Source organism: Talpa occidentalis, unplaced genomic scaffold (genome assembly GCF_014898055.3).
Source record: "Talpa occidentalis isolate TD23 unplaced genomic scaffold, MPIMG_talOcc4v2.1 talOcc4.12, whole genome shotgun sequence".
Taxonomy (NCBI): Eukaryota; Metazoa; Chordata; class Mammalia; order Eulipotyphla; family Talpidae; genus Talpa; species Talpa occidentalis.
This window is the reverse complement of record NW_023601212.1, coordinates 32,844,048-32,869,855: the sequence shown is the minus strand read 5'-3', so window position 1 is coordinate 32,869,855 and position 25,808 is coordinate 32,844,048. Positions and strand designations below refer to the sequence as shown.

At 46.4% G+C, this 25,808-nt stretch overlaps 1 protein-coding gene across 1 annotated transcript; it reads left to right on the top strand.

Annotated features, from left to right (window-relative positions):
* Positions 1-617: 617 nt before the first annotated feature.
* ACAT1 (acetyl-CoA acetyltransferase 1) lies at positions 618-25,374 on the top strand. Its single transcript, XM_037505682.2, has 12 exons — positions 618-723; positions 13,459-13,506; positions 14,428-14,545; positions 15,353-15,448; positions 15,673-15,773; positions 18,458-18,601; positions 19,560-19,710; positions 20,533-20,628; positions 22,006-22,119; positions 22,844-22,908; positions 24,495-24,652; positions 25,050-25,374. The coding sequence occupies exons 1-12, from the start codon at positions 652-654 to the stop codon at positions 25,168-25,170; spliced, it is 1,284 nt and encodes a 427-aa protein (XP_037361579.1). The 5' UTR covers positions 618-651; the 3' UTR covers positions 25,171-25,374.
* Positions 25,375-25,808: the final 434 nt, after the last annotated feature.

Genomic DNA, 25,808 nt, shown 5'->3' with positions numbered 1-25,808 from the left:
TGGTGAGACCGGGGGAGGGGCGGGGCGAGGGCAGGGAGGCGGGGAGGGGCGGGGCGAAGTCAGGGAGAAGGGGCGGGGCGAGGGCTGGAAGCGGGTGAGACCGGGGGAGGGGCGGGGCGAGGGCAGGGAGGCGGGGAGGGGCGGGGCGAAGTCAGGGAGAAGGGGCGGGGCGAGGGCTGGAAGCTGGTGAGACCGGGGGAGGGGCGGGGCGAGGGCAGGGAGGCGGGGAGGGGCGGGGCGAAGTCAGGGAGAAGGGGCGGGGCGAGGGCTGGAAGCGGGTGAGACCGGGGGAGGGGCGGGGCGAGGGCAGGGAGGCGGGGAGGGGCGAGGCGAAGTCAGGGAGAAGGGGCGGGGCGAGGGCTGGAAGCGGGTGAGACCGGGGTAGGGGCGGGGCGGGGCGAGGGCAGGGAGAAGGGGCGGGGCGAGGGCAGGGAGGCGGGGCGAGCCCGGGAGGCGCGGCGGGGCGTGGGGAGAAAGCGGGCGAGGGCAGGGAGGAGGGGTGAAGCGCGGGCAGGGGGGGGTGGGGTGAGGGCAAGGAGGCGGGGCGCGGGCCCGGAGACCGGTGGCGCGAGGTCAGGGGCGGCGCGAGGTCAGGGAGGCGCGCGCGCCGGCCGGTCTCCGCCCTTGAAGCCCCTGCTCGGCGCCGTCGACATGGCGGTGCTCGCCGTCCTCCTGCGCGGCTGCTTCCGCGGGCGCGGGCTGCTCCTCCGAGGGCGGCTGCAGGTGAGAGGGGCCGGGACTCGGCGCCCGCTCCCCGCGTGTGGGCCCCCGGCGGAGCGACGCGGGCCTCGGCCGGCGGCTCCCCCGCGGCGTCGGCGGGCGGGGGCTTGGCGGCTGCGGCCCGGGCTGGCCTCTTTCGGGCGAGGAGACGGAGGGTCTGTGACGGGCCCGGGGTTTCCCCTAGAACGTGTTTGTGAGCGTTACTGTCAGGAGACTGTGGGTTCCGGCCCTGAGGTCGTCACTGGGTACCAAGCTTGAGGCGCTTGTGATAAAAAGCTGCCCTTTTTCTTTTTTTTTAAATAGATTTTTTTTTAAAATCGTATTTATGCACACAAGAACTGGGGTACAGGCCAGAGGTGTGGGGGGCGGGTGAGAGGATTCACCAGAGACAGAGTGGGGAACAGAACAGGCAGACTGACTGAAATATACTGCTGAGGGGAACAGCAGGTGAGACAGGAGAGGTCTGCCGCGCCATGTGGGTAGCTCCCTGGCCGACCGGGGATCGAACTCCTGCTGCAGAGGCTGCGGATTGCTTCACAGTGCGGTGCTTAACCACTTGCTCGACCAGGGAGACCCCTAAGAAGCTGCCCCTTCCCGGGAAATTTGTCTCCGAAAACAAATGGCGACTCCGACTGCTGGCCTCCAGAGCTGTGTTTGCCCTTAGGCTGTTGGATTTAGGGAACACGGGAGCCACAGCCTGGAGAGGAATAATGCGTTTGCAGCACATCCCAGGAAGGGAGCTCGCACAGCAGGCTCCGGGTGTGACAGAACCCCTGGAGTAGGCGGAGAACCTGGGGATGGGGGTGGTGGCTGGGGAACTGTGAGCTTTCCAATTTGGTTGAGGATCAACTTTGAAAGCCAGTCATGTTGTAAGGGTTGGGATTTGACCCAAGTCGGTGAGACCCTTGGATATTTCAATTTCTGTCATCATCAGAGGTCGGGTAGGCTCAAAGTGGGGAGGAAATGATTGTCTGGGCATGAAATAACGATCTGGTGTCTGGCAATAGTTGCTGGAAGAGAGCACCATGATGCAAGAGATTGTGAAAACAAATGTAGAACAGGAGTCAGGGTGGTGGGGGAAAAGGAAGAGTCTAGAACTAATTCTGGGTGATTGAGGTAACAGAACAGTCCTGCACCATAGGTTCCCAGCAGAGAGACTTCTTAATTACTCAGCACCTTCATTGGCTCTGACTTGGGAAGTCGTTGGAGTGTAGTGCGTTAACCTGCGTGTGTGGCAGCCAGTGTGGACCAGCTGAGTTAGATGGACTAGGAACTCCACGTGTAAATGAAAGTGCAGAACCCCAATTTGTAATTTCATTAAGAGCTTAAGATCAGACACACGTTGCTGGTGAGAAAAATGAAGCTGTAGGTTATGAAGCAGTGGTTTGTGGGATTCACTTATTTCATTGACCTCTGGGAATCAGCTGGATTGGGTGTTACTGGAACTAATCGGTCACTTACTGTTTCTTGGAAGTGTTTGGGTCGATGGCATTTACAGTATCCCCTGCCATTTTGTGGGCAGGACTTGACCTCTCACCGTGACACTGTCCCTTTCCCCTTTGCCTTTAAATACACACCAGGCTCCCAGATGGTCAACACCCTTCAGTGACTTCACGGGCACCACGTGTTGTGGTGCCAGCTGTAATCCATTTCCTCCTCTGATCAAAGGAGACACTTCATCTCCACTAACCCCTTTTCTCTTTTAAACCTCTGCTGTTAGGTGTCCCTGCTTGAAACTCCTGTTTGCTGTTTGGATCAAAAATTGTTTCTTTTAATCTTCAAACTTAAAAAAAGTCCCATGTTGTGTTATTGCTGGGCCTGTTTGCTCTCACGTTCAGTTCTCTCCTGGCCTCTGCTTTGTTTGCTGGGAAGGTGGCCTTGGCAGGTGTCGCCGTCTTGGTGTCCGTCAGCTGACCTCTGGCTGTTTGCAGACACCGGCAAAGAGTGAAAGCGAGGGGAATGGGTCAGTTTTCGCTCTCTGGTTTAGTGCTGTCCTGCCTTTGTCTGCAACTCCTGAGGGCCTTACTTCTGCCAGGCGTCTTTGACCCGTGGTCTTTGGTTGCTGGAGACCCGCCCCACCTAGGAGTCGTGTCAGGGATCTCAGAAAGGAGAGGACGGAGTGGGTGAAGTCTTTTTCTCTTTCTTATCTTTCTCTCGGAGGGCTGAGGGGAAGTGGAGCGAGGTAGGAGTGAGGAAGACACAGACACCTTAGTTCGTGCCAGTATCTCCCTGCTGAGGGTCTCAGCGGGTCTTTATTTATACCTTAAGGCGAGCGGTGGGATTACATCAGTGTAAGCATTGAGGCAGAACAGAAACAATCAATACATATTTTCTCATGAACATGCAAAGACTCCCTAGGTCTCACACCTAAAGGGCAATTCTCTGGTAACCTCCAGAACAATTAGTTTCCTAGGTACAGCTCATTTACTAACATGATCAATCATATATGACAGCACAACATTTGGCAACAATTAAACTTTCCCAGTTACAAAGTGGGTGTAAAATTCCTATTCTATATTCAATTACTAAAATCAACTTATCTTCTAGCACTCAATTAACTCGGTTAATATATTAATTACTTCAAGGTGGTCTAAAACAGTTCATCAAATCTACGTAAGTTCTACTGAAGTCTAACTCTTAACTAAAAATTCCTAACCGCCACACGGCCTGCGAACTACTGACCTCTTGCAAACACCAAGAAATGTACTGCTGGTGCAAACATGCACCCCCGTGTCAGGCTATGGCTTCCAAGCACAGTTGGTTCAGGGCAGCTTGTTCTCTATAGTTCTCAGGGCTGGAACATTTCTTTCCCCTAGCTATACCTTTTGCATTACTTACTTTCTTTGATGCTAATTCAAGTGTAAGAATAACAAATCAATAAACTCTAGGTCCAAATTGGGTTTTCATATGCCAATTAATGACTAACTTACTTCTGCATTAACCAAGAACAAAGAGGAGAGCTTTAGCAGGCATTGCCATGTAGACTCCCTAGTTCAGATCTTCTTTGGGAAGTGCAAGAACTCCCCTCTTCTGGGAAGTACAACTTTCCCTCTTGGGGGGAGCACAGAAACTCCCTGCTTCTCGGGCGTCTCCCCCAATGCCTGGACCATGTCAAGAGACAGCATGGGAGGCGCAGCCTGCCGCATTTGGTGGCCCTTCTTCTTCCCTCTGTCTTAGTAGTGCAAGTGTGCCATTGCCTTCCTGCTGGGACCTCTGTGCTGCCTGTGCCCTGCTCTTTTGTCACCGGTGTAGTTGATGCTCCGCGTTCAATCTGTTTCAAATACAGCAGATATTTTCCTGTCTCTGTGCAGGTGAATACACTCACTGTTTTTGCTCTCTCCCCCCTAGCCCTTCACCTGGATGATTTTGAACCTCAGTCGTGGGGCCTCCCTCTTCAGGCCAGAGTTGTTAGAAAGTGGTGGTCATCAAGCAGGAAGGGATAGTGACCTGAGGTGATAAACGCAAGAGAAGTGGATGGATTTCACGAGATAGCATGACTGCAAATATGACTTACTGGCTGTGAGGGGCTGGAAGAGGTGACATTTTGCATAACTTAGGGGAGGAGTTACTGGCCTGACAGGTAAATGTCTAGTAGAGGTTTTCACTGAGAAACAGATTTGGGGGTTGAGAGAAAGTGATGAGTGACTTTGGAATGCATTTGGAGTTGTGGGTAGAGGGAAAGGAGGCGCTGGATAGAGAAAGACTTGGGAGCCCTTGTCTATCCATGAGCTTGCCTAGAGCAAGTTGGGGAGGGGGGTGAGGAGAGGACTTAGTCCAGGACTCATGGGAGACAATACTGCAGGCAGTGGGGCCTCCCTGGTGGCACAGGGGTTAAAGACTGCAGCATGAGTTCGATCCCTGGCCAGGGAGGTGACCCACATGGCGTAGCAGACCTCTCCTGTCTTGCCCGCTGCGCCCCTCAGCAGTGTATTATTCAGTAGATCTGCCTGTTTTGCTCCCCGATCTGCCTCTGGTGAATTCTTTCACCCTCTCCCTCCACCTCTCCACACTTCTGGCCTGTATCCCAGTTCTTATATGCATACATAAATAAATCATTAAAAAAAATACTGCAGGCGGACATGAACCTGTGCAGCGGGGTGAAGAGTGTGTCAAGGCAGAAAACCAGGGCAGCACAGTGTGGTCTGAGAGCCTGGGTGGTGAGATTTCACAAAGGAGGGGGGCACCTGTTTCTTGGGCTGCTGTAACAGAACACACCAAATGGAGCAGCTCACCCCAACAGAAATGTTTCCCAGTTCTGGAAGCTAGATAGCCTATAGGCCCCATGTCAGCAGCAGGACCCCACCCCTGACTCCTGTGGGGGAATTCTTAGCTTCTTGCCCCGGTGCTTTGCTCTTGGTTTGTAGGCATCTGGCTCCTGTCCTCCCTGTGCCTCGTGCTTAGCTCTCTGGTCATCTGTCTGTGTTACCTCTCTCCTCTTTTTTTTTTTTTTTTTAAGGTTATTTATGTATAAAAGAGCTGGGGTGCAGGCCAGACATGCAGGGGGTGAGAGGATTTACCAGAGACAGAGTGGGGAGCACATTAGGCAGACCTACTGAACTACACTGCTGAGGGGAACAGCCGGCAAGACGGGAGAGGTTTGCCTCACCATGTGCGTCAGCTCTTTGGCCAGCCGAGGATGGAACTTGGTGCTGCAGTGGCTGCAGCCAGCCTCAGAAGTGTGGGTCTTAACCTTTTGCACCACCTGGGAGGCCCACCACTCTCCTCCGTCTAAGGACGTCAGTCACAGTGGATTGGGGCCCATCCTAATGGCCTCATTTCAACTTGATTACCTTGGGAAAGCACACATTTACAGAAAAAGTTTCGTACTAAAGTGCTGGAGGGGCCCCCCTGGTAGTTCAAGGGTTTAAGTCTCAGCACTGTGAAGTTATGGGCAGCCACTGCAGCAGGAGTTTGATCACTGGCCAGGGAGCTAACCCCATGGTGCAGCAGACCTCTCCTGTCTGCCCACTGCTCACCTCAGCAGTGTATTTCAGTCAGTTTGCCAATTCTGCACCCCACTGTGTCTCTGGTGAATCCTCTCACCCTCCCCGCACCTCTGTCCTACACCCCAACTCTTGCATGCATAAATAAATCTTAAAAAAAAATAAAGTGCTGGGGGCCTCCCCTGGTGGCGCAGCGGTTGAGCGCTGGGCTGCGAAGCTGCCCGCAGCCTCTGCAGCGCCAGTTTGATCCCCGGACGCTGGTGAGGGTCCCACATGGCTCGACAGACCTCTCCTGTCTGTCCCGCTGCTCCCCTCAGCAGTGTATTTCGTCAGTCTGCCTGTTTTGTTCCCGCTCTGGCTCCGGTGAGTTCTCTCACCCTCCCGCGCTTCTGTATAAATAAATAAATAAATCTTTAAAAAAAAAAGAGCTGGGGGTTAGGACTTCTTTTAGGGGGACACAGTTCAATCTCTAACAGGGAGTACCCAACAATATAAAACATCAGTACAGAGGTACTATAAGCTTTTAGCAAAGGAATTGTATAAATACATAAAACGAACATAGAGAGAAAATATAAAGTGTTGATTGAAACTAGCATAACTGTTACTTGGAGAGTTTTATTAAGACCTGAGGAAATATTAGAGAAGTAGATGTAAGGGAGCTTTGCTTTCCTTATATGGACAGTAATGCGTATTTTGAGTACTAACTGCTAAGTCCTCTGTATTAAGAATGAATTCATTTTTAAAAATTATTTAATCAGTTTTCCTAAACTAGTTCCCTGAATAATGGCTCAGGTTTTTTTAAACTGATATTTGGGCATCTACATGTTTCTTGTGATTTTTTTTTTCCTGTGGTTCCACCTATATAATGTGATAATAAAAAACTATTGTCAGGCCTTCCTGGTGACGCAAGGGGTTAAGCACCGCACTATGAAGCAATCCACAGCCTCTGCAGCATGAATTCAATCCCCGGCCAGCCAGGGAGCTACCCACATGGCACGGCAGACCTCTCCTGACTTGCCCGTGGCTCCCCTCAGCAGTGTATTTCAGTCAGTCTGCCTGTTCTGTTTCCCACTCTGTCTCTGGTGAATCCTCTCACCCCCCACATCTCTGGCCTGTGCCCCAGCTCTTGTATGCATAAATAAATCAATCTTAAAAAAAACAACAACAACAATTGTCATTGCTGATGGGCTTGGTCAGTGAAGGACATCACAAGCAAATAGTTAATAATTATTAATAAAAATAGTGCAGTGCTTTGAAAAGAACAATTACCCAGCTTCTTAAATTTTATTGTTTTAATAAAATATATACTATAAATAAAATACATATCATCAATATCTGCACCTGGCTGTGTGACTCTGGCAGGTTGCCTGAGCTCTCTGCAAGATCAGAATAATGGGCACCCTTCAAACATTCCAGACCCATGTGTTAGTGTCCACCCCTCTGGCGACCTCCCTGGCCGCTGGTCACTGCAGCTCCTGCCTGGTCTCCCTCAGCTGGAGTGGTGGTTTTGAAGGAAACGCCTTCAGGGATTCTTGCTGCACTTGCTGGAATCCACTCCCCTGCTCTCGGTGGGCAGAGCCCCTGCTTGCTCTTCTAGCCTCAGCTCAGGGTACCCCGTGCCCTTTCTTGAGCTCCCCAAGACTGACTTCAGTGGTCCTTTCTCTGCTCACGTCAGACAGGCCCCTGGCTCTCTACCTCGTTATCTCACCTTGCTGGCTCTGTCACGTATTTACCCTCCATGAAATGTGGTTTTCCAGTTCTGTTCAAACATTTGTTTAGTGTCTCCTGTTGCCATCACTAGAATAGAAAATAAATAAGACCAGGTCATATCTTGGATCTCGGCCTCTGGGGAGACAGGTTGCAAAATTGTGTATTCTAGGAACATTGGAGCATGCCGGGGTGTCCAGAGTTGGGGTGCCCCTAAGCGGCCCCTGAAAGACCAAACTTGACTGTAGGGTGGGTTTGTTTCCACACAGCCACGGTGTCCCAAGCCCACTGGCAGCCGCCTTTCACTCCTTGCCCGGTGCTCGAGCACTGGGTGTGGTGCCGGCCGGGATGCAGCCAGGAAGGAGACGGTGCTGCTCTCGGGAGGCCTGCGTGTTAGGTTGAGAGGATGAACAAAGTCGGGAACCCCACCTGTACAGTGGGAGAGGGGCTTTGGAGGAAACAAACGTGTTGATATGAGAGAGGCCACCTTTCAATAACCCAGTTAGGGAGACTTGAGCTGAGCCTCACAGAAGAGCGACGCGCCCGTGGAAGCTGGGGAGACTCCCACTGACCCAGGTCTTGCGGTGTGATGGGCCCAGAGTGGGAGAGTTTGGCAAGGGACCTGGGACCCAGGTGGCTTAGGGGCTTGTGCGATAAGGGAAGGTCTCCCAAGAGCAGTCAGCATCGTGTTGGGAGCCATGTGTCTACGTGAGGACTGCAACCTGCTGGCTGGACCATGGCAGGGAAGGGGGGGACAGAAGCGAGGCGGGCAGCTGCCCAGGGAAGGGTGTGCACGTGATTTGCACAGTATTGACAGTATCTGTGGTGTAGTATCTGGGTCTCAGGGAAAGAGGGTGATTCCTCAGCTTTGTGCTTGAGCACCAGGCTGCCTGGAGTGGGATATACTGGGAAGAAACTGGTTTCCTGGGGTGGAAATCGAGCCCCTTGATTGGGATGGGGAGTGGCAGCTGTCAGGTGGGCACCTGGCGGGAGTGTGGGGCTGGTGAGGCCAGGCTGGGGGAGCAGGCGGATTCATCAGGACAGGAATGTGCCTGGAGCTGATCATCTGAGGAGAGGGAGAAGCTGGAAAATTCACAGGGGCCTAAAGGAGCGCCTGGACATTTGAGCACTTAGAGATTAGGAAGGAGGGACAGCAAAGGAAACTTCAGAAAAACACTTGTGAGGTAAGAGGGGACCCTCAGGATTTAGATAAAATGGAAGCCCTAAGGCAGGCCTGCGCGTTGCTTTCCCCGTGTCACGGAAGCCGGTGTGCGCTGTACCTCTGCTGCTGCTGCTTTTTGCCCCTGTCTAACTGAAAAGCCAGGAATTTGCCCTTGATCCACCACCAGTTCTTGTCCCATGAAGCCGTAAAAAGAATCACAGACTTTTCAGATAAACAAGCAGAGAGAAGCAACCTTCATTCAAGAAAGTAGAGAACAGCTTGTTCAAAGGAAGAGAGCAAGCACTCCAGGTGCGCTGTACCTGGGAGGGCCGAATAAGCCCTCAGGGGCCCGTGTCCAGCGGGGGTTTTAAACTTTCTTTTCTCTACTCTAAATTCTCATCATCAGGGCCTCCCCAGTGGCGCAGCGGTTGAGCGCTGGGTTGCGAAGCTGCCCGCAGCCTCTGCAGCTCCAGTTCGATCCCCAGCTGCTCCCCGGCCACCAGAGGAGGGTCCCACATGGCGCGTAGACCTCTCCTGCCGCCCGCTGCTCCCCTCAGCAGTGTACTTCGGTCCTTCTGCCTGCTCTGCTCCCCGCTCTGGCTCTGGTGAATTCTCTCACCCTCCCGCGCTTCTGACTGTACCCAGTGCTTGTATAAAACAAAGAAACAAACAAACAAATAAATAAATGAATAAAATACATGCCTCTTTAAAAAAAAAAAAATCTCACCATCATACCTTGTGCTGGGCTCTCCCCGCAGTGGCATGCTTCTCCTGGCAGATGTGCCTGTTCCCTAGCTCTGCTCTCAGTGTTTCTCCTTTACCTCCCAAGGTCTTTTTCTTTCATGTGCTACTGCCCTTGTTTATTTCGTCCTCCGGGACTTTCTGCCCTCATCTCTGCGGTATGTTTGGTTAGCACCTCTTAGACCTCACTGTCCTCATCTCGGAAGCCTCTTTAATTCTCCCAGAGTCCCTGAAGCTGCCTGCTTAACCCAACTTGCCCCAGGCCTGATCATGTCATTTGGAGAAGACCAGGAAGAGCCGTGTGAGTGACATGCCCCGGGCAACACTCAGGCTCTGAACCACTTTGCCCGTGTTGTGGCTGGAGGTGGAGGCGCTTCTTCTAACAAGGATTACATTTTGCCACATACAGTTGACAGCAGCTGGGGAGGGGAAAGCGCGTCAGAGGGAATGAACTGTAGGTAATTTGTGAACTTCTGTTGCACAGGGAGGCCAAGAAGTGAGGTGAAAGCTCTGAGGGGAAGGAGTGAAGGGGATGGAGGACAGAGGGGACAAGGAAGGGATAACTGAAAACATGGCATCTTTGACAGTGCAACTGGTGATGGGGTCTAGGGCTAAATGGAGACCAGGAAACTTTCAATAAAATGGATCCAGAGGGCCTCCCTGGTAGTGCAAGGGGTTGAGATGCAGCACTGTGAAACTCTCCACAGCCACTGCAGCACGAGTTCAATCCCCGGCCAGGGAGCTACCCACCTGGCACAGCAGACCTCTCCTGCCTTGCCCGCTGCTCCCCTCAGCAGTGTATTTCAGTCAGTCTGCCTGTTCTGTTTCCACTCTGTCTCTGGTGACTTCTCACCCCCCACACCTCTGGCCTGTACCCCAGTTCTTGTATGCATAAATCTTTTTTAAAAAAAATGGATCCAGAAACTTCAAAAGCTGATGTGGCTTAGGAGGCCCTTTGATTGCAAAGAAACTCATCTCATTCCAAACTGGCTAAAAAGAAATGAACATTAAAAAAAAAAAAAAGAGAAATGAATATTTTTGAAGATACACAAAAACCAGCAAAGGACAGGAAGTAGAGGGCAGTGGACTTGGGGAACCCTACCTAGAAAATCGCTAATCAAGCCTGGCCTTTGGTCTCAAGCAGCTGCTGCTTTTTTTTTTTTTTTTTTTTTAAGATTTATTTATTTATGCACACAAGAGCTGGGGTACAGGCCAGGGGGGTGGGGGGTGAGAGGACTCACCAGAGACAGAGTGGGGAACAGAACAGGCAAACTGACTGAAGTATACTGCTGAGAGGAACAGTGGGCAAGTCAGGAGAGGTCTGCTGCGCCATGTGGGTAGCTCCCTGGTTGGGGATCGAACTCATGCTGCAGTGGCTGTGGATAGCTTCATAGGTTGCGTCCTAACCCCTGCGCCACCAGGGAGGCCCCACCTTTGCTTCTTTTCTGAGTTTACATGTTCCCTTCCTTTTTGTCTTGGCTTAAATCACTTTCCTCTCTGCTTGTACGTGGCATTGGCCGGCCATGGTGCCGGTGAGCTCCAACCCCTTGTGACCTTGCAGTTCTGGTGGCCGCCATCATGCCATGGCCCCAGTCTCGCAGGAGGCCAGCTTGGGTCAGAGTCCATTCCATTCTCGGTCCTTTCAGCTCTGCCCATTTGGGGCTGGAAGGGAATCACTCTGTAGGTACTTGGGGCTGTCCATTCCAGAGCCTTCTGAGAAAGTTGTGTACCTGGCAAGGCAGTGACTAGCTTGTTTACTACAAATAGGAACTTCTGATTCAAAGTTGGATGGCAGACAATTGCCAGAATCATTCCCTGTGTAGGTAATAAAAACAGCAGCCCAAAATCTGTGACCTGTAAGGCTGCACTTAGGCCTTGCTACTGAGCACAGGTGGGCTGGCCAGCTAAAAACACAAGCCTGCCTATCCAGGGACACAGTGTTCGAGGCACGAGTGCAGAGATATGTACATGCTTGTTTTATTTCAAGGTCTGCACAATCAGGCCAATCTGACAGCACCAAGTGACGCGACCTGTCGAGTTTACATGAGACTGATTTGAAAGGTGTATTTAAAATAATACGTGGTACAGTACTTATCTGAGGCATTTCAGCAGAACCCTGGATTTGAGTCCATTGTACACCCCCAAGGGATCTTTCTCCTATGAACCCTGGGAATGGCTTATTTCTCTTGTAGTTCTTACCAAATTCTATCCTGGGACTCTAATCCAAGTAGCTTTAACATTTCTCTTATGATAATCCTGCTTTAGTAGAGGGACCATGTCTTGTTGATCTCAAATTCTCCAACCTTCTGCAAGGTCAGTGAACTTGGCAGGTTCATGAGCAAGTGGAGGATGAATATGCTCACGTGCCTTGTCATCGCCCCTTCACGGGCTCTGAAAGTATCTCCAGGACAAGGGGTGTAGTGAATGCCATGATGGGTCCGTCAGGACTCGGGGGCATTCCTTATAGCAGAGCTGTTACTGGGAACTTTCTCCATAAAGGTGACTTATTCCACACTATGAACACTGGCAAAAAGATTACCTTAGAGTTAAATTTCTTCACCACCAAGGAAAGCAATGTCTGTAAGTTGCTATTTGCATATATCCATTCTCAACTAAACATTTTATAATAAGTAAATTTTAGGGGGATACCTTATGGTTATCTCTGTTTATCACTAATGCTTGTCAAATATTTTTTTGCCTATCTTTTTGGCAGTTATAAACTGAAAACCACAGTTGGTTATTTGTATTGAATCAGGACAAAGTTTAATCTGTGGTGCTGTTTTTGGGGCAGTTTAAAATTTATAAAGTTTAATCTGTGGTGCTGTTTTTGGGACAGTTTAAAATTTATAGATGTTTGGGCCTCCCTGGTGGTGCAGGGGTTAAAGTCTCAGTGCTATCAAGCTATGGCCAGCCACTGCACCAGGAGTTCAATCCCCGGCCAGGGAGCTGACCCACATGGTGCAGCAGACCTCTCCTGTCTCGCCCACTGCTCCCCTCAGCAGTGTATTTCAGTCAGTCAGTCTGTTCTGCTCCCCGCTCTGTCTCTGGTGAGTCTTCTCACCCATCCCCCTCATACCTGTGGTCTACACCCCAGTTCTTGTATGCATAAATAAAAATAAATCTTAAAAAAAATAAGTTTATAGATGTTTGTAGGTTTTTTCATTTTTACTCTGATATGATTAGCCATTATAACTATCCATAAGGTTCTAAATATGTTATTTTTGAATACTTATAATGCTGTCACCTCAGAAGATAAACATTTCATTCTTTGTTGTGTCCTATAAATAGATCGATTTCAGATCGTTTGGGTCTCTGAGCTGTGACCTGCATTTACAGAACTTGTTGGCATTTGTTCCTAAGAACAACATGGAAAGAACTGAGATGTAGAGGCAAGATATCTATAGTAAAGAATTTATCTGGGAGCAAAGACCATGTTTATATGAAGTATGTCTGCCTCAAATATGTCAGAGTCACTTGTTAGAAGTGGATGGGGGAGGGCCTCCCTGGTGGCGCAGTGGTTGAGCGCTGGGTTGCGAAGCTGCCCGCAGCCTCTGCGGCGCCGGTTCGATCCCCGGCTTCTCCCCGGCCACCGGAGGAGGGTCCCACATGGCGCGCAGACCTCTCCTGCCGCCCGCTGCTCCCCTCAGCAGTGTACTTCGGTCCTTCTGCCTGCTCTGCTCCCCGCTCTGGCTCTGGTGAATCCTCTCACCCTCCCGCGCTTCTGACTGTACCCAGTGCTTGTATAAATCAATCTGGAAAAAAAAAAAAAGTGGATGGGGGAGAAATAACAAGTCTGACTTAAAGAAAATTTTTTTTTAAACTGATGATTTTCCTTATGGTACTCTTAAGTTGATTTAATTTGGAACTTAGATTTAACTTAAAGTACATTTTATAAAGCTTATACTTAAAGAAGGGCTTAGAAATTTAAAATGATAAACTCATGAGAAGTTAAAACATTTCTACTGAATTAGAAAAGGATATTATTACAAAGTTATAATTTCTTTGTTACAAAGGAGTAATTTCACTTCTGGTTATAAAAGTGGTACATGCTCAATGTGGAAAGTTCAGAAACAAAGGTATAAAGCAGCAGAAAGAAATCATGGTAACTCTGCCACTGAGAAGTTTATAAAGTAATGTGGATACTTACCTTTGTGCATTGTAACATTATAAATATTTATATTACAGGAAATAAAATGTGTGGAGCGAAGTTATGGATCCAAACCCACTTTGAATGTAAGTACAAATTCCCATGTAGTCATAAAAATGATTTCCCTGTATGTTTGGGTCGTCATAGGGTGATGGAATAGAGCTAATTATGGCTATATTAAATTCCCAAATGAACAAACACAGTTTCAATTTAGTCCTCGCAAAATGTCTACCGCTTTCCCCTTTGTGTAAGCAAAACAACATTCTCTGTAAACTGGGCAGTGTCTCCCCTTTACTCCAAGGACCCTCGTTATACTGTGTGTAGCGCAGTGCATGGGCCCCATGAAGAACCTCGAGAAAGGGACAGAATTTGGTTGGTGCTTAGGAAGGAAGGGCTGCCTGGTACTTTCTTTGGTCCTTGTTTCCTAAGTGGCCCTAAAGTGACCAGTAATAGCCACCTGTCAAAATCCAGGAAAGTCCTCCCCTGTGAACCTAATAGGAGAATGTGGGAGGCAGAGAATTGTTATGTGTTTTAAAGTATTTAAGAGCTTTTATCTATTTTCTTAACTTTCCTATCATTAATTGTGTGACAAAGTGTGGCTCTGTTATGTCCTAGTTAAATGGTATGTCCCATCTAGCATGTGGGTCTTGATTCCTGGCCTGGCCTCCCCTACAGAGATAAGCCCTTTGGTTAGTGTTGTTATGTAGTTCCAGACTGTCTCGTATATTTTGTCTGTGTACAAGAACTGAGACTTAAGTTCCAGGTTTCAAATTTCCAGTGGATGCCTAGGAAGGATGTGTGCCTGTTCCAGAGTTGGTTTTCAACCATATAGCATCAACTTTGATCTGGTTATTTTTAAATAATCAGGTTAAGTGCCAGGATTATTTCAGTCTTTGATGTGGTTATTCATAAAAAGCCTACTTAAATAATACATCCATTGATTATGTTCATTTTATGAAAAACAATTTGGGTAAAATAATAACAGTTCTTATCTTCTGTCTTACCAGGAAGTGGTCATAGTAAGTGCGACAAGAACACCCATTGGGTCTTTTCTTGGTAACCTTTCCTCTCTCCCAGCCACTAAACTGGGCTCCATTGCGATTCAGAGCGCCATTGAAAAGGCAGGTCAGTATGGCTTTGCTGTGTGTTGAGGGGGCAGTGATTCAATAGAACAAGCATTTATTTATTTTTATTTTATTTCTTTAAAAGATTTACTTTATTTATGCATAAGAGCTGGGTACGTGTAGGCCAGAGGTGCGGGGGGTGAGAGGATTCACCAGAGACAGAGTGGGGAGCAGAACAAGCGCAGATCTACTGAAATATACTGCTGAGGGGAGCAGCAGTGAGACAGGAGAGGTCTGCTGCACCATGTGGGTTAGCTTCCTGCCTGGGGATCAAACTTGTGCTGCAGTGGCTGCAGACAGCTTCATAGTGCTGGGACTTAACCCCCTGCGCCACCAGGGAGACCCCAAACAAGTATTTTGCACTTATAAAGTTACGTAACACTTAGAAATCATTTAATGCCTATTGAAGTCCCTTGTAAAGATGTCCCTAATGGAGTTAAGAATGGCCTCAGGGTTAATTCTCAGCACTATCACCACAACAGCCCGAGTTCAATCCTCTGCCAGGGGAGCTAACCCACGTATGGTGCAGCAGACCTCTCTTGTCTCACCCGCTGCTCCCCTCAGCAGTATATTTCAGTAAATCCGCCTGTTCTGCTCCCCACATTGTCTCTGGTGAATCCTCTCACCCCCTGCATCTTTGGCCAATACCCCAATTCTTCTATGCTTCCCCCCCCCAAAAAAAAAAAACCCCAAATTCAAAAACTGACCAGGTAAGCCATTTCTGCTGTAGAATGTTATACACTGTTAGGTAATGAGTAACCATTAAGTTGAATAATATGGAAAAGCCTAATACCTTGTGTTTTTAAAGGGATTGCAAAAGAAGAAGTGAAGGAAGCGTACATGGGCAATGTTCTACAAGGAGGTGAAGGACAAGCCCCGACAAGGCAAGCAGTACTGGGTGCAGGTATCAGGAATACATTTTTATTTTTATTCTTAAAATGTTTGACATGGCAAAACGGAGGCCATTTCAGCTTAAACAAAATGTGAAGTGCATAATATGGTCTTTATAGATTTCTGTTGGCAGAAGAAATTTTGCAGATTGTAATTTAACGTACTCTTATTATAAGTTTGCAGTTGTTTGAAAAATGAGTCTTTTTCAAAGTCTTCCCTCTGATATTACGGCCTCAGGTTTACCTATCTCCACTCCATGCACAACCATCAACAAAGTGTGTGCCTCTGGGATGAAGGCCATCATGATGGCCTCGCAGAACCTCATGTGTGGGCACCAGGTAAGACGCATCCCTTTTCCAGATGGAATGAAAACAGCACCCAGTGCTGACAGGCTGAATCGAAGTGTATTCCTGCTTTGTGATGAAATTCTTTCTGGGGAGGGGGTTGCAGCTGCTTTCTTGTTTCAGACTCTGGAATTTTTGGATGTGCTAATCAGGGGTAGTGGTCCAAGGGCCAGCTTCAGTGTCTTGTATTAAAAAGTTGTTTACAGCCAGGCTGCTGTCTCCAGTTGATTAATTTAAACTAGTTTTTGGATGACACTTTACTTAGGGTTTTTCTGAGATTTCAGGTGATTTAAAGCTCATGAAAGTTTATATCTGATAAAATAAGGCTTTTTATTTTAAGTGAGAATAAGCTCTGAGCCTAGGAATAAAATTGCCGATTGAGCCCAGAATCGGTGGCTGATTCAGTTCCACACGCCCGGGTTCAGAGGTGCAGGCCTGTTTGCACTGACGATTAAGATCTTTTCTTTACCTGAGGTAAGGAAGCGACAGCCTGTTCAGCAAACACATTATGGTTTTAGGAGACAAGTCCCTCGTCAGAGAACTGAGCTTATCAGATCCAAATCCTTTTTTCAAGTTGAGTTGAGTTCAAGTTGGCGCAACAGTTTATAAATCAGTTGTGAGGTGTTTGCAAATTAATTTTTCATAGCAGGAACCACAGTTAAGTGTGTCCTGAACTTTACTCTTGCTTTGTTTCTAATTATAAGGCAAAGTCAGAAGAAAAAAACAAAAAAGGGCAGTGATATCTGAGCTAATGAATGCATCAGCTCCTGTATTTTAGAAGCTCTATATAGATGTACATGTAAAAATTGAAATGGTATAGAAAAGCAAAATTTAAAATTAGTTCTTTTTGAGGTAATAAGTTTCAGGGGTATAGCTTCACACCTGCTGTGCAATAGCATGCCCTCCACCCAAGGTCTAATTACCATCCACCACCAACCCGTTGCCCCCTCTATCTCATGTCTCCCCCCACCACACCCTGCCCCCTCTGGTAACCACCATTCTGTTGTCTGAGCCTAAGGGTTTGTTTGTCCCTTGGTCTTGTTCCTCTGCGCCCCAATTAATGTCTTGAAGGTGAATCTGTATCTGCACACAGGTTAGTATTCTAACTGAACAGCTACCATGTATTTCAGTGTCTTACTGAAGTATCACTGTAGGCAATGAAGTGTCATCGCTAAGCACAGCCTGGACCTACAGTAATTTAAAACCCATTAGCTTAGCATCTACTATGTGATGTTCACTGGAGATGAGTGAACACATTTTTGATGTTTTCCATAAAAGTTGTACCAGTTACTCACTTTTGAGAGGCTGAGAATTTGGTTGGCTATACAAGGTCTCATGGGGATCTTACCTAACCCTTGCCAACAGGTGGAGAAAAAATTGTTGAGATGTTTGGATGTTTCAAAAGTGAATGATAAGTTCTGAAGTTGTATCTGCCTTGATTGTGGTCCACAGCACATCACAATGCTGTGCTGTCCTCCACCTAGGCTTTCAGTTTCTCTTCCTTATTTGTACATGTGCAGTGACTGCAGAAATGCTAGGAATTGCCTTATTTTGAATAATCTATGATTATAATGTTCAATTTTTTTAATGAAGAATAACTTATTTTATTTCCTGTCATTATTGCCATTATCCCTGGAAAATTCAGTATTTATTCAGTGAATAAAACCTCTACATGAATTCATTGGGACTCTCCAAAATAGGCACAATATTTAGATTTCTTCTTCGGTGTAGAACTTGTCTTCACTGACTAAAGGCTGTGAGAAAATATTGGTTTTAATTTTATATTTGTACCAATATTTAAACTATTTATTTTGAATTAGCCCTTATAATGCATATGAAATTTTTAAAGTAACAACAGGTAAACTAGTATTTATTAAGCTTGTAGTATGCCACATACCACCACCACCGAAAACAGACATGACAGGATTTCTGGCTTCAAAGGAGCTTAGTTTCATGAGAAGATTTGACATATGACTATAGCTATAATACAGTGTAGTAGAAGTGAAAGAATTACACTGTAATTGGGGTGCACAAAAGGAAATTTTCTCAAAAGCAATAGAAATAGGTCAGGGAAGTCAGAAGTCACTTTTGATTGGTTTTAAAGGAAATATAGGTATTTTACATGTTGGTGGACATGCCAGAGCACAGAGGTCTGTGTGGGTGAGCATGGTACCTTAGGAGACCTTCAAGTAGTTCTTCTGAACTGAGAGATAGGTCCAGGCATAGTCTGGAAAGGCAGAGAAGTCAGGTCATAAAGGGCCTCTATACTACACTGAGAATCCTTTAATGATCAGATTCACATTCTAGCCAGAATACTCTGATGAGGGCAGATGACGTGTTGGAAGGAGGAAAGGGTGCCTGTCAGAAAGTCAAGTAGGACAGCACTAGCTGTCTGGGAAGAGATGATGAAGAAGCTGATCTCAAGGAACCTTCCAGAAGTATTACCCCCAAGATCTGGATTACTTTTAGTCTTTTAGAAGAAAATAATTTCTTGGCGGTGTGAGTGAAATGGCTAGACTTTCAGGTGTTCTTACATGTAAGACTCCTAGCATTCTGATTCATGGCTGATTCTAATCTTAAGACCATGTCCTTTCATCAGGGTCAAGAGGGTACTTCTTGTTTGCACTGTGCAAAGGGTGTGCACTTATTGGCTTGAATTTTGTGTGTCTGCTGAGCAGGATGTGATGGTGGCAGGTGGGATGGAGAGCATGTCCAACGTCCCCTATGTGATGAACAGAGGAGCAACCCCCTACGGTGGGCTAAAACTTGAAGATTTGATCGTAAAAGATGGCTTAACTGATGTCTACAATAAGATTCACATGGTAATTGCTTTTTTTTTTTAAAAGATTTATTTATTTATACAAGCACTGGGTACAGTCAGAAGTGCGGGAGAGTGAGAGAATTCACCAGAGACCAGAGCTGGGAACAGAACAGGCAGAACAATGAAATACACTGCTGAGGGGAGCAGCGGGCGCGGCAGGAGAGGTCTGGGCGCCATGTGGGATCCTCGCTGATAGGCCGGGGATCGAACCGGCGCTGCAGAGGCTGTGGACAGCTTCGCAGCCCAGTGCTCTACCGCTGCGCCACCAGGGGAGGCCCAGTAATTGCTTTTTTTTTTTTTAAAGATTTATTTATTTATTTATACAAGCACTGGGTACAGTCAGAAGCGCGGGAGGGTGAGAGAATTCACCAGAGCCAGAGCGGGGAGCAGAGCAGGCAGAAGGACTGAAGTAATTGCTTTTTAATGGAGAGATACCATCTAATGTACAATTCTGTTGAGTTTTCCCAATAGATGTCTTTTAGAAACTGAAAGATCGGCAGTATAAATGTTGATTTTAGCCGATCATTGTAGGGAAATACTTTCATATGCTCATAGCATCTGCTTGGCTCCAATGTTAAATTGTCCTGTACTGGAATTTATTTTCTAATAGTGTTATTTCAAAGGGAAATTCTATTAAGTTCAACTACCAGCCATTATTTTACACTATGCAGAGTTTGTTTTAAAAAAGTTCCAACATGGGCCTCCCCTCCTCAGCGGTTGAGCGCTGGGTTGCGAAGCTGCCCGCAGCCTCTGCAATGCTGGTTCGATCCTGCCGCCCGCTGCTCCCCTCAGCAGTGTACTTCACTAGTCTGCCTGCTCTGCTCTGCTCTCCGCTCTGGCTCTGGTGAATTCTCTCACCCTCCCGCACTTCTGATTGTACCCAATGCTTTTATAAATAAATAAATAAATAAATAAATCTTTAAAAAAAAAAAAAATAAAAAAGTTCCAACTTTTATCAGGGCAACTGTGCTGAAAACACAGCTAAGAAGCTGAAGATCCCACGAGAGGAACAGGATACTTATGCTATTAACTCCTACACCAGAAGCAAAGCAGCATGGGAAGCAGGAAAATTTGGAAACGAAGTTACGCCTGTCACAATTACAGTAAAAGGTAGAGAATGTCCTAAGATCTTAGTTTTTAATGTTGCTAAATTTAAATTTCATATTAGAACATTTTTGTCTTTGTTCATGTCACCGAGGATGCTAATGGTCAGTCACAGAAGTGGCCAGTTCAGAGGTAACATACGCAGCCCAACTTAATACCAGATTTCAACCCAATTGCAAAATGTATTTCTAGAACTCTCTCTAAAATAAGTGACAGACAATACATGAGCTTAAGTGAAAAAGGGGATTTACTAGATGGGTTGGGGGGGGATGCGCGGGGAAGGGATACCTCCCCAAATTAAAGGAAGTAATTGTGTTTTTGATGTGTTAAAGCAGAAAAAAAAGAGGCAGTAGTCATCTCAGGTGTTCAGTGCTGTGGGGACAAGCGCTGGCTGGCCTCTCAGCAGAAGTATGCAAGTGCTTGCATACTTTTGTGCTTCATGCTCTCAGGCTTCCTAAAGTTATCTTATTTCTAGCATCACATGAATAAGGACTCCTCTTCAGAGAAGAGAGCTCACGGCTCCAGCAGACTCCGTAGTGTGGCATAAGCTCCACTGGATGGGTGACCTGTCCTGAGCACCTTCCAAGCCTCTGCTGCCATCTCCAGGGGGTCAGGGGAGGGGGCACCTCTGAACACATTTAAATTGTGTAAAGCCACCAAATCAACTTCCAACTCACCAAGACTGAAAGCGGTGGATTCTAGAATAGAGTCCACTTGGGATAGTTAAGGTCTGTAGGCATTAAGGGAGGCAGACTACCTGACCCCTTAGGAACCGTTTCCTGCTGAATGACTGTTTTGAGAGGTGGCTAAAAAAGATTTTTGTTTTAGGTAAACCAGATGTAGTGGTGAAAGAAGATGAAGAATATAAACGTGTTGATTTTAGCAAAGTTCCAAAGCTGAAGACAGTTTTCCAAAAAGAAAATGGTTAGTATTCTGAAATGAAGCATATAACCTCTTTAGTCTTGGAACTGCCAAAGGATTTTCAAAAACTTTAGAACATGTTTCTTATGTTTAATATTTTCAGTATGTCAGGGTCAAATGAGATTAATGAATGATGCTAATTTTAAATATACTTGGATTAACAGTTGATAACTTCAACATATAAATCCTAGGGAAGAGAGTGTAAAATGACTGTAGAATTAAGCTAATGCTTTGTTGTTCACTGCTGTCTCCAGTGCCTGGCATGTAGTAAGTCCTCAGGGAGCTGTGGACTAGAGAGAAGGTGTTTTTGCTTGAAAATTGGAGGTTTACAGATGTTATGATAATGTGAAATTAGATTTTTTCCCCCTTCCTGACTGAACTTCTCAATGACAACTGCAGAAATCTTTTTAAGATTTATTTATGCATACAAGAACTGGGATACAGGCCAGAAGTGTGGGGGTGGGGTGCGGTGAGAGGATTCACCAGAGACAGAGTGGGGAGCAGAACAAGCAGATCCACTGAAATACACTGCTGAGGGGAGCAGCGGGCGAGACAGGAGGTCTGCTGCGCCATGTGGGTCAACTCCTTGGCTGGGGATCAAACTCTGTGCTGCAGTGGCTATGGATTGCCTCATAGTGCTGACACTTAATCCCTGCGCCACCAGGGAGGACCCAGGAATCAGTTTTTAAAATTAATTTTAGGGGCCTCCCCAGTGGCGCAGCGGTTGAGCGCTGGGTTGCAAAGCTGCCCGAAGCCTCTGCAGCACAGGTTTGATCCCCGGCTGCCGGGCGAGGGTCCCACATGGCGCGCAGACCTCTCCTGCCGCCCGCTGCTCCCCTCAGCAGTGTATCATTAGTCTGCCTGTTCTGTTCCCCTGCTCTGGCTCTGGTGAATTCTCTCACCCTCCCACGCTTCTGACTGTACCCAGTGCTTGCAAAAATAAATAAATAAATAATTCAATAAAATCTTAAAAAAAATTAATTTTAGCAGCAGTCTAATATGGGGAATTCATTGATATTTCTAAAAAACCAATTGGCCTAACTTACATACCATAAAATGCACAGTATAGTGATTTTAGTGTTGACAATTTCAACTGAAGGGAAGAAGAAATACATTTTGTTAGACTGAGGAGAAAAAATATGAACTGGTCTTTATGCTTGATTTGTAAACTGTAGCATTTACTCCGGATTGTCAGGCCTGTCCTTTATGTTAGCTGTAAGTAAACTGTCATCAAGGACTTGTCCTAGCTATGTATGTGTTTCTGGAGCAATAATCTTCCATACATCTAGTGACCCAGGCAGTACTCGGTATTTCTTAAATTGAACCAATTGACTTCGATGTGAAAGGGTGTTCTGACTTCATTTTTACCCATGTTCCCAGGCACAGTGACAGCTGCCAATGCCAGCACACTGAACGATGGGGCAGCCGCTGTGGTTCTGATGACAGCAGAGGCAGCCAAAAGGCTCCAGGTTAAACCACTCGCCAGAGTAGCAGGTAGAAGATGTTGACTGAGCTTATCCTAATCCTCTATAAGCCCTTCCTATTGCTAAAACTGTCTCCTTGCTGGTAATACGTAATATCGAAGTTGGCTATTTTCACTATGATTTACTTTATGTGATGACAGTAAGCTTTAGAAGTGTTTTCTTACCCTGTAAGTGGGTGAAAAGAGCAGTCAAGTGTCTTATCCCAGAGGCAACCAGGTGGAATAAAAAGAATATGGAATTAGGAGTCTGGAAGCAGGAGCACTAGATGTTGTCCCAGCATTTGTTACTCTGGGATCTTGCTTGCCCTCAGTCTCCTTAACCCTACTGTGGCTGTACGTTTTGTCCGATTTCTTCGTTAAGACTCAACTATTTTATTAATGAGAACCTAGTAACTTTTAGTTTAGGTTTTATTAATCTCTGCATTACTGACACCTTGTGGGGACAGTGCTGCATTGTAGAATGGTTACTGGCACCTGCTGCTACAACCAAAACTATCTGTAGATAAGGCCAGGGTCCTGCAGGCAGATTGCCTCCCCTGAGATTATCAATGGGTTAGGTGATTGGTGTAATTTTAGTCTTAGAGGTTAATATCCGTTTTCTAAGTCTTATAAAATTTATAAGGCTATAAAATTAGCAGGCTTAGGAAACTTGCATTTTTACATATTATATGTAATGTTAGATCTAACTTTGGATGCTTATAAAAGGATTTAATGATTTTTTTTTTAATAAAAAAGGATTCGCTGATGCTGCTGTAGAACCCATTGATTTTCCCATTGCACCTGCATATGCTGTGCCTAAGGTAAGAAAGTCAAGGACCATGCTCCATTATGCTAACTGTTGGTTTTCTAAGCACACTACAAACTACATCTTTCAGTGGTACAAACAAAATCACAAAACTGAAATAAGGATAACTCTGAACTTACTGTCTGGTATGGGGACAACGTGGGAGGTGGGTGCAGCAGAGAAAAAGGCGATGAGGGTCCTGATTCTAGAATTAAAGCAGTCACTACTAAATGGTGAGGTCTCCATGCTAGAAGGGAGCTGAGCTTAGAGGGTAACGAGAGACTGAGAAACTTACATCCTCCAAACTAAGTCTCTGTGAAAAACTGCCGAGTCACAGGAAAAGAATGCCGAGGAGGGCTGGGGTGAGGGACGTCAAAATACTCTAGCAGATCCTTGACAGCAACTGCAGGCAACACCCAGATTTTAAAAAGGAGCAGAAGCCAGTGGGGATAGGAAGGTAGCAGATGGGAAAGCATGACACCACCTGTAACAGGGCAGTGTGTGTACTGGGAGCACACACTGTGTGGTGGTCAGCACCCTGGACTCTGAAGATAGTGTCTTTTTTTTTTTAAGATTTATTTACTTATGCATACAAGAGCTGGTGTACAGGCCAGAAGAGTGTGTGTGTGTGTGTGGGGGGGGGGGGGTGGTAAGAGAATTCACCAGAGACAGAGCAGAGTACAGAACAGGCAGACTGACCGAAATACACTGCCGAGGGGAGTAGTAGGCGAGATAGAAGAGGTCTGCTCGCCATGTGGGTGTCTCCCTGGCCGGCCGGAGATCGAACTCATGCTGCAGAGGCTGCGGATTGCTTCATAGTGCTGTGCTTAACCCTTTGCGCCACCAGGGAGGCTCTGAAGATATGTCTTTTTTTTTTTTTTTTTTAAAGATTTATTTATTTATTTATACGAGCACTGGGTACAGTCAGAAGCGTGGGAGGGTGAGAGAATTCACCAGAGCGGGGAGCAGAGCAGGCAGAAGGACCGAAGTACACTGCTGAGGGGAGCAGCGGGCGGCAGGAGAGGTCTGCGCGCCATGTGGGACCCTCCTCCGGTGGCCGGGGAGCAGCCGGGGATCGAACCAGCACCGCAGAGGCCGCGGGCAGCTTCGCAACCCAGCGCTCAACCGCTGTGCCACCGGGGAGGCCCCTGAAGATATGTCTTGACTTAGGTACCTACCCTGTTTTGTCTTAGGGTGGTGGAATGGAGGAAGGTGTTTGAGCTGCTCAGCTTAGAAAGCTACCTGAGCCCACTGGAGGGAGAGAGGAAGTTTCATGTTAGTTTTACTGTTGCTCAGAGCAAAACCATTTCTACAGTAAAAGGGAATTAATAATATTTTATGATACTAGGGTTAACCACCAGCACCATAATATGAAGATTTGGTAGCTCTAGATATTTGTGCTCCAAATAACCCCATGGCATCAGTAAATGTATCTTAAGAATATTATGCTATGTATCCCCAAAATAGAGCACATTAAAAAAATCATGTTTTCTCTCCAAAGCAGAAATAAGATAGTACAAACAAAATCTCTGTATTTAAATATTTGTTACATCAAAGGGGAATGCAAAGCAATGAAATAATTTGAACATAATCTGTGTTTAGGTCCTTAAAGATGCAGGATTGAAAAAAGAAGACATTTCAATGTGGGAAGTAAATGAAGCATTCAGCGTGGTTGTATTAGCAAACATTAAAATGCTGGAGATTGATCCTCAAAAAGTGAATATCAATGGAGGAGCTGTTTCCCTGGGACATCCAATCGGGTAGGTAAAATCCTAACAGAAGTCTAGGTCACGGCCTGCCTCTGTATTTCTATCTAAACTTAAATTGCTTCATAATGATTCCTAGTACTGTTGGTTGGGCAGTTTTCTTTCCCACCCACCCTTCCTAGGCAGACATTTCTGATGGGACTGACAACAAACACAAATCACATTTCTGCTTGAAATTTTATGTTAAAGGTTAGGTTTTTTTTTAAAGCTCAAACATGGACTTCATGAAATAGTCCTGTTTCTGAAACAAGTCTCCCAAGTTTAATAAGAAAAGTAGTTTATTAGCAGTTTCTTACACCTAAATTAACTTTAAGAACCTGGAATTGAGAACTTTCTTCTAGCCATAAATACTGTAATTCATTAAAGAACCAATATGCCTCTTTATTCCTAGGATGTCTGGAGCCAGGATTGTCGTTCATTTAGTTCATGCCTTGAAGCAGGGACAATACGGTCTTGCCAGCATCTGCAATGGAGGAGGAGGTGCTTCTGCCATACTGATCCAGAAGCTGTAGACAACCCCTGCTTCAGGCAGCAACCCTACATGGCCAGAAGGACATGTGACAGCCGACCCTCATCAGCTTATATCCAAAATAATGTTTCATTTTTTATTATTTTCTAACTTTTTTATAAGCTAAAAAGATCAAATCCCAAAACCTTTTAAATCGCAAATAAATGTTTTCTTCTGCTTTATGTTTCCTTATAATCTTGGGTGGTGCATAAGAGCTACACCTAATTTTGATATAGCAGCCTCCTCAAGTGAGTTCTTCATACTGTCAGTCAGGATGCCAGTGTGTGCAGCTTTTACTAGAAACAGAAGGCTTCACTATCCCATTTTCAAAAGAAAAATCAGTAAGGAAAGATGTACCTAAACAACAAGTGAGGCCAGGTCAACACAGATATTTATAGAACATTCCATCTGAGAGCAGCACAATGATTTTTCTCAAGCATACATAACATTCTCCTGGATATCTCACATTAGGCCACACAAACATTTAAGATGGAAATATCACGCATATGAAACTAGAAATCAATTACAAAGTAGAAAATTCACAATTGCTGAGATTAAACACTTTGCTAGCTACTGAACAATGGGCTAAAGAAATTGAGAAATGAGACTAGAAAGACAATACAAAATAGACGACTGTTAGCT